A 9375-nucleotide genomic window follows, 5' to 3' on the forward strand; every position below is an offset into this window, starting at 1 on the left:
GTCTGAAGGGTTTCTAACATTATGCTTATACATCTCATAAAAGCAGCAAGCAAGAGAAGAGAAACATGAATTCTTATGTAAATTGGTATTTCAATGTATAGTGGGGTTGTAATAGCAAGCAAGGAAAATGCAAACACAATTACATAATTTGAATCTTTATTCTTAAGACCTCAGAAATCACCAGTCCCGAAGCCTGAAAACTCAGTGACTCTGCTGAAATGCAGATTTTTAAAAAATTATAGGCAGTTAACTAATGATGTAATGTATGGTGATTAACATAACATAATAAAAAAAAGAGAAAAAAAGAAAAAAAATTATAGGCAGTTACTACATTTACTTAAGATATCAAATCTCCGGACATATCTTGCTTTTTATGTAGGTTGTGTTTTTCTGTATCTTTTGAACTAATGATTTCAGAAATTATCACTGTTCAAAAGACTTCTCTGAAGATGTATTTTCTGTGTTACTTTGCTAAATATGTAAGGTTAAGCTTAAGCCTAATGCTAGAACATGGGAATGTGTAATCAAATGTCCTAAACATGATAGGTGAACAACTCAGGCATCCTCTGATTTGCCTCCATGGCCGCCTCTTGCCATGTAAATTTGTACTGGTGAGTTTCACCAGCAGAGGTGGCATCACCAGCACTATCCTTCTGAACTTGAGTTCTAGTTATCACACCTTACCCAGTTCTATATACTTTTCATAAGGTGGGTACACTAAAAACAGCAATTTTAGCATAACATTTTCTGGAGGGAATATATCTTATAAGCCAGTAAGTATCTGGCCTTTTCCCCATTTAGAAAACCACCAACAAACTTAAGTACATCGGAATACTTAAATGGTTATGTGAATAGGGTATAAAATATTTATTTAACATTTAACATCAAGAAAGCTATTTTATGGGTGGAGGATAAGTAAATATGTAATGAAGTAAAGACTAGCAGTAGAAGTTTAGGCAAGGAGGATCACCGACCTGAGAAAAGTGGGCTGGCTGCAGGAGTTGTTTAGATGATGGGAAAGTGAGGGAAGGCTTTATCACTGGGGAAGAAATGGAGGAAATCAAAGGATGTTTTATTTTATGGCATGGAGGACTGGATTGGATTTTTAAAATAATGATGAATGTGTTTTACTTGTAGAAATAGATGAAGAATTCATCAAAAACTTGAAAATACTCATTCCTTGGCTACTTAGTCCTGAGAGCCTAGATATTAAAGAGATCAATGGGAACAAAATCACCTGCCGAGGTCTGGTGGAGTACTTCAAGGTATCACTCTCATTTCTAGAGCATTGTTTTAGAATGCAGTTCCTCCTTGAAACAAACAAAAAAATTATAGACTCTATAATATGGGGGCAAAGTTATGAGGAATCTATAAAAATAAAAAAATCATTAGACTCCCAAGAGGAGCTTGCTTTCTGAAATTAAAATTTTAAAGAAAACTCGTAAGAGATAACTATCTTGAGAGAAATATATTTTGAAGTATGAATGTATCTAAGAGTTGGTAAAGTCTATTTGTTTGTTGGGGGAGAAGGTGTTGCTCGAGGTCCATAACATGTAGTAGTCTTCAGTCATGAGGTATACAGAATTTTACCTTCATTCTGAAGATGTTCTCAAAGGGGCTATACTTTGCCTTCCTATTGGAGAAAATTCTTCCGCAATTTCTCTCTCTGCACCGAGGGCCGATTTGAAGTGGAATTATTTTAAATTTGCATTTACTTGTTTACCTTAGGTAGCACCGAATACTACACTTTTTTTTTTTAAACCAACCACATACAGTGGGGGAATTTCAGTTACCAATCTCATTTGTGGATTGATGCTCCAAGGACTTAAAATTCACATTTTTGTTATTTAAAATCCTGTCACATACCTCCTGTGTGATTATCTTCATCACTCTTGGCAATAAATGAGATGTTATTTATCTACCTAAAATTTGAATTCTTACTGTGCCTAACACTATGGAAGAGCTTAGAATTTAGCAGGAGATTAAGGACCCTTACAGAAATCTCTTCCATAAAGCTTATGACATCAGCAGGTACAAATGCCCGTGAGTAACTGAAAAAGAAAGGTTACTCCTAGCAGAAGGATGTGAGAAAGTTTTAGAGGAGGTGGCAGTGAGTTAAGCCTTTAAGAAGGGTAGGGTTGGCAAGAGGAGTTGTGTGAAAAGGGCACTTCAGGAAAAAGGAACAGAACTAAGAAAGGGGGCATTAAAATGAGAAAGATAATGGTTCCCCAAACTGTCAAGACCTTAGCTTAGAAAACAATTTAACAGAATTGGAGAAATATGGAATGGAATTACTTGAACCTGAGTCTCTCTTTTTCTTTCCTTTTTTTTAAGGCTTATATAAAGATCTACCAAGGTGAAGAATTACCACATCCCAAATCCATGTTACAGGTATTTTTTTTTCATGTTACAGGTATTTACTAATCAGGAGGCATGACGTTTTAAAACATACTTGTCACTAAAGCTAAGCTTTCCTTAGCTTTATGCTATGCTAAGCTAGAGATATGCTCCAATCTGGCAGTCGGAAATCAGCAAATAAAAATATTGGAATGATTTATTGGAAGATTATTTTTCTGTTAGCTACTGTTTGTGTGTTCAGCTAACCAGGTTCATGTACACATAGAGGAGCTTCACTTGTGCTGACATATAAGCACTTTATACCAAAGCTTTCATTCTCTTTGTACAAAATTGGTTTAGAAAACAGACTCATACTGTGGCTTAGGGTCACACATGTAACAAGTAGAAAAGCAGGTCCAGGTTTTAAAACACGTGGTCTCTACAAATAAACATTTAAGAAAGGAGAAACTAGCTTTTTCCTTACCTATCTAAAAAAATTAAATTCTTAATAGTTCCTTTTTGTTACCAGTGATACATTGTTCTATCAGTATCAGTCCTTAAACGTAAGACATGTTTGTATATATATTAGTACATACAAAATGTACTGTGTATTATTTCCCATGTGTTTGGGTTTATAGATTTTCCCCCCACGTTTGGTGAGAGGCTTAAAAATATTTTTTTAAGAGGAAAAAATCTTCCAAATGGAAATTCATTTTTATAACTATGGCTTACCGAGTAAACTTACATGTATTTTGAAATTTTAATTTTATGAATTTTTTAAAATGTAGTGGAAATACTTGAATTCTTTCAAATTATTTCATGACCTTGTGTTCTTGTACATTTCTTGCACATGATACTCAGAAATGAGAACTGCCTGTGAAGGTTTAATAAATATGAATTCCATTTTACATCATATTTTGTACTTTGTCCAAAGGCCACAGCAGAGGCTAACAATTTAGCGGCCGTGGCAACTGCCAAGGATACATACAACAAAAAGATGGAAGAGGTAAGAATTAAATAATATTTAAATAAAATCAGTATTTCTTCCATGAGTTCATTCTTTTTTTTCTTCCAAGTTACACTGTCTACACATGCAAAGAAGTGGCTTTGACTTATTCTTTCTCAGCCTATATATATCACATTTCTATTTATTGTATACCTAAAATATTTTTTAGGAAAGGAACACTATGTATGCACAATTTAAAACATAAATGTGTTCTCTCTACATTAGAGATATATTTTTTCTTTTCCCTTTCTTTTTCTTTCTTTTCCTTCCTTCCCTCCCTCCCTCCCTCCTTCCTTCCTTCCTTCCTTCCCCACATCTTCCCACTATTTATAAGCTCTAGTGACTAAAATAACATGTGCTACCCTCTCCACTACACCTCCCTTCATGCAACAATTTCAGTATTTTTATCTTAACTATAAAAACCCGTTAGGGCGCCTGGGTGGCTCAGTTGATGAAGCATCCGACTCTTGGTTTGGGCTCAGGTCAAGAGCTTTAGAATCTGCTTAAGATTCTCTCTCTCTTTCTCCCTCTGGCCCTCCGCCCCCTCTAGCACACACTCTCTCTCTCAAAAACAGAAAACAAAACCAAAAAACCCATTAGGAAAAAAAGAAATTAAACTTCAAGGGCCAGTATTTCTATATACTGCATTTCCTCTTTTCAACGTTCTGAATTAGGATGCTAATCTAATAATTATTGTATGTATCTACTAATATAATAGGTTTTCCCCCTGAAAATCATGTTATATAAATTACATCCAAAATTGATGGAATTTCAAGAGTCAAGGGAAATATAGTATAAGGAATGGTTCACAACATAAGTAAAGGGTGACTAGAATGAGAGTATGCTTTATATAGTTAAATCTCAAATAACAAAAGTGAAAGGTATGGGTAACTGAGATTTCCCTTGTAACTTTTGAAAAAAATGAAAATGTAGTCCAAGAACATTGAATATTCTCCCATTTAGTCTATTGAAGGAAATACTGTGAAAGGGCTCCATTCAAACAAAATCAGTGAAACTGCCAAAGAACATGTTTTTCCTAATTTTACTTTCGAGTTTTATAACATTGCTATTGTTTTAAGTTAAACCTCATTGGCCAAAAATACTTCAGTGGAGTTAGAATAAATTTCCCAGAGGAACTTGTATATAAGTAGTTTATTTGATTTTGGGTTCATTCTGTGAATCATGCCTTTTCATCTTGAGGAACTTGGATTAAGTCTTGGATATTCTTTCCCAGGTCAAAAAAAAAAAAAGAATGGCTTTACATAAGTCATCTATAAAATACTGGTCCCACTTATTACTCATGTGTGATATGGAGTGCGCAAAGATGTGGACTGACAAAACATATATGTAAATTCCTTTTGATTACTGTGTTCTAACAAATTCAGCTAGCTAAGTGGAATATTGTGATACAGTTGCTAATTTTACTCTGCATTGCATAAACAGCACTTCTCTATTGATACAGATTTGTGGTGGTGACAAACCATTTCTGGCACCTAATGACCTACAGGCCAAACATTTGGAGCTTAAGGAAGAATCTGTGAAGCTATTCCGAGGGGTGAAGAAGATGGGTGGGGAGGAATTTAGCCGGCGTTACCTGCAACAGTTGGAGAGTGAAATAGATGAACTTTACATCCAGTATATCAAGCACAATGATAGCAAAAATATCTTCCATGCAGCTCGTACCCCAGCCACACTGTTTGTTGTCATCTTTATCACTTATGTGATTGCTGGTGTGACTGGATTCATTGGTTTGGACATCATAGCTAGCCTATGCAATATGATAATGGGACTGACTCTTATCACCTTGTGCACCTGGGCATACATCCGGTACTCTGGGGAATACCGAGAGCTGGGAGCTGTAATAGACCAGGTGGCTGCAGCCTTGTGGGACCAGGTAAGAATACTTTTAATCCTCTTCAGCTAATTGTAGCAGACTATGTATCAGACACAATGTTAGGTGTTAGAACTAAACAGGTGAACCTGACTCGGGCCCTAGTCTTCAAGAGCCTTAGAATCTGTCAAGATGGCCAGACACAAACAACTAACTATAATACAATATGTGAAGTCCTACGTAACTGGTTTCCAGTTAACATTTCAGTGTCTTCAAATATCTGTGGATTAGGCAGTTTTGTTTTTTTACTTTTATTTATCCTAAAAGTTAAAGCTGTTAAAAAGAAGTGTGAGAAAGCACAGCTGAGTTTTTATTGAGCGGATTGTGACTTGTTTATGTGTGAAGATTATTTCGTACTTACAACCTATCATTTGATTCGCGTTGGCTGTGTATGTGAACCACTATCATAAGTTGTTGTATCACTATCTCTTTTAGTATAAACTCCTAAAAAGCAAAAGAAAGATCTGATTACTTCAGATTGTCTCTATCTGAACTAGGCATTTGTACCGGGCCACAGCATGAGTCCAGGTCAACCTCTGGATCAGCTGCTCATGGGTCAGTTGTCCTTTATGTTTCAATTAACCATAGCCTAGAGTCAGGGTCACTGTGGTCCACTGTTCAAATAATTGATGGGTGGGTAGGGATGACAATTATAAACACACCTAGAACGATCATGAACTCACTCTGTCATTCTGGAAGTGTCTTCAGTTACCTTATGAAAATTTAGGGGCATTTAGTGAAGCTAAAATTGAGATTCTTCATAAACTTTTGGAGTTAAGACTTTTGAACTTATGTTCTGCAGGTAGCTTGTAATAGCTACAATTCTCCCAGCATTTATACTTACATATACTCTTTAAAATGGAATTTTAACTAATGAATTTACCATGTGCCTTTAAAGAATCTAGTTAAGATAAACTAATGGTACTACTGTGGGTAAAGAATGAATTAAAAACTGAATCCTCTGGGCCACTGTCTCAAATAGCTCCTCAACCTTAGAAGACTAAAGAGGGGCTATTTGAGGTAAATCCCAAAGCCTTCCTAGAATATGATGCTGAACCCTCTGAGGAATATACAATTGGGTTCTTCAAAAGATTCAGATAAAACGTGTAATCTGAACTGAAAAAACCTGTAGGAGTATTTGTTCTTAAATGCTCTATAGAAATACTATAAACAAAGTTGAATTATCATAATGCTATTAATGAAGCAGGATATATACTTTTCTTTTTTCCCTTTTAAACTGCCTTTGCCACAGGGAAGTACAAATGAGGTAAGTTAAAATTTTTAATTGAGAGCTATATATTTATAAAAATTATGGCATTTTATAAACCAACTAGGCATTAATGGATTAAAGTCTTTGGTGATGGACTGAGCACTGGGTGTTATATACAACGGATGAATCACTAAACTCTACCTCTGAAACTAAGAATACACTGTATGTCAACTGAATTTAAATTTAAAAAAATCTTTGGTGACACCTGCTCCTGTGTTCTTCTAAGATTCACAATTTTAACTGTGAATTTTTAACATGGTTTTAAAATACTGTATTTATTCCAGACATTTTATGTGATTTGATCTGCATATGAAACATAACAGTTGATTATCAAGAATATCCTGTTTTATGTTTTTATTTCCTGAATGTGTAAAAAATTCCAAAATTCTTAAGTTCCAACATTGTGCATTTTGCTCTACTGCATAGTGAAATAAAAAGTTATGCATCTTGAGGAAACCTAACTAGTAGAGAGTATTGAAATGGAGCTACAACCTTTAGATGTTTTTAACGCGGGCTTTTGAGTGACAGTTACCTTTACCACTCTAAGCAGGTTCCAGGCCAGTATAAAGTGTAACTTTCTTAGCATTCCTCAGACCGACCTGTAAATTGGTGTTCATTTCTCCTATTGCACATGGGCAAAACTCCGAGGTAAGAACCGGGGCTTGCAGGAAAGAATCCTTTGTTACATAAGAAAAATTATCTCTGTAGAGTTATTCTGGTCATTATCTTCAGGAAGCAAAACTGATCTGGAACAACTACTGAGATAGCACATAATTCTTTCCTCAGTTTCTGCTGTTACATATAAATGGAGTATGTCCTAGTCTAATCAATACCAATGATACATTTAATACAAGCAATAGAGAAGTATTTTATGTAAAATTCAGTAAAACAAATTCATTAAAAAAGTAAAAATCTAAGTTGAATGTTAGGATTATGATAGATCTGGGACAATACCAATTTACACCAATGTGCATTCACAGAACTGATGATGGCATTATTTAGACTTAAGAAAACAGCTATCGAGACTTCAAAAAGATAAAAATTAATGGAATTTCCTGGGCATTGGTTACTATTTAAAGGATATTAAGCTTTTAAAAATATTCAGACTCTTCACAGACTCCAGAATTACATCAGAAAAGTTGGTTTTAACTGAGGGTTCAATATATGAAAATCAGAAGAGGGAATGAACCTTAGACATTTACTGAGGGGGAAAAAAGGACAAAAATATTCATGGACACTTATGTAAAGCAGTATGTAAAAATTCCTATGATTCAAACACTGTAGACACAAAGAACAATCAGAGCTTTATGAGAAAAGGCTTTCTGAGGTAATGCTTCTGAAAAATGTTTCATAAGATATAAATCAAATAATGGAAACAAGGGAGGGAAGAGAATGTTTAAATGAAGGATCCCAGTGTAGCAAGGGGAGGGGCAACATATGTACTTACTGGCAAGACCATATCCAGAAATAATGGGGAAAAAAAATGGTTCCATTCTGAAAAACCTGTAAGGAAGCCCGGATAGCAAGTGGCCTAGCTGTGTATAATAAAACAGCTATTGGCAGTCAGAAGTTATGAGATCCTATAATTCCTCCAAAACTGGTAATATTCACGATATGAGTTCTCAGCACACCCCTGGGGCACAGTGTTTAGGAAGCCCTGCTCCAAAAGGTGTGCAAAGTCCAAGGAAATGCAGTCTGAGAATAAACCATTTACCACCACAAAGATCAATCCACAAAAGCAAAAACACACACACAGTGGACAAGCTAAAATATTTTTGAGTTCTAAGATTAGTTATTAATTTATATCTTAGACTAATGACATAAAGATTCCACATTTAGCATGCTAATTATATAGTACATAAACTAATTACACTAAAAAGGAAAAATTTTACATCTGTGGTTATAATCTTGATTCTTGTCTTTCTAGGCTTTATACAAGCTTTACAGTGCAGCAGCAACCCACAGACATCTGTATCATCAAGCTTTTCCTGCGCCAAAGTCAGAATGTACTGAACAATCAGAAAAGAAGAAAATTTAATCCAAATTTTTAGAAGTACAGGTGCATGACCAATTGTCAGTTAAATATTCAGTTTTATGTCTCCATGCAAACATTCAAAGTGCTTCTATGAGGACAGAGTAAAATACCAAGCTCCTCTGAAAATTTCAAAATGGTTTAGTTCTTTTACTTCAGTGTTTAATAAGCAGAAGTATGTAATGCATGGTTATATCATTTTTGTTAACATGTACAGTTTCTTAGTTTTGTCTTCAAATATGCTGTTATAATTTAAAGTGTTTGTCTATTTATGATGACAGTACACATGTTCTGCTTGAATTTACTAAATTCTACTACTGGGTTATAATTAAACCATGTAGTAATATTACTCCTTGTTTGGATATGCTCATTTAATTTCTACAGAATTTTTAAATTATTTCACATAGTCATCCATTTAAGCATAGCATAACAACTAAACAGGCTTGATTCAATCTGTATCATCTTATATATACCATGAGCTTTTATTTTTAAAGACACTTGAGAGCTTTTCAGTTGCTTTATCAAAAACTAAATACTGCTTCTTTTATATTATGATTTAATATAGAATATAAACTTCTTGATCAAAAATGCACAAAAAATCACTTTGTATATGTACTTGAGTTTCACTGCATTGTATATTTTTTCATTTGGTACACAAAGAAATGTATTCTTCATAGGTTTATTCTTTTAACATGTGACCTATTATTAAAGTTTACTCTGGTTCCTAATATTAAAAACAAATACTGAATTTGGAAATGTTTGGGAGGTACTGATACAGAATGATTGATAAAGGTTTATCTCTCTTTTTAAAATTAAAAATGCATTTTCTTCAGTGCTGA

At 34.4% G+C, this 9375-nt stretch overlaps 1 protein-coding gene across 3 annotated transcripts in view; it reads left to right on the forward strand.

Annotated features, from left to right (window-relative positions):
* ATL1 (atlastin GTPase 1) overlaps positions 1 to 9296 on the forward strand; it is an 81544-nt gene extending 72248 nt beyond the window's left edge. Inside the window, exons 10-16 of one of the 3 annotated variants that reach the window (XM_036110784.2) lie at positions 1138 to 1265; positions 2335 to 2391; positions 3272 to 3343; positions 4806 to 5237; positions 5732 to 5789; positions 6487 to 6501; positions 8432 to 9296. In XM_036110784.2, coding sequence (XP_035966677.1) covers positions 1138 to 1265; positions 2335 to 2391; positions 3272 to 3343; positions 4806 to 5237; positions 5732 to 5789; positions 6487 to 6500 — 761 coding nt within the window. In that variant the 3' untranslated portion in view covers position 6501; positions 8432 to 9296. The remainder of the gene's footprint in view (positions 1 to 1137; positions 1266 to 2334; positions 2392 to 3271; positions 3344 to 4805; positions 5238 to 5731; positions 5790 to 6486; positions 6502 to 8431) is intronic. The other 2 variants (XM_036110770.2, XM_036110774.2) reach the window with 2 other exon arrangements.
* The last annotated feature ends 79 nt before the right edge of the window (positions 9297 to 9375 follow it).

The sequence above is a fragment of the Halichoerus grypus genome, chromosome 8, assembly GCF_964656455.1.
Source record: "Halichoerus grypus chromosome 8, mHalGry1.hap1.1, whole genome shotgun sequence".
Taxonomy (NCBI): domain Eukaryota; kingdom Metazoa; phylum Chordata; class Mammalia; order Carnivora; family Phocidae; genus Halichoerus; species Halichoerus grypus.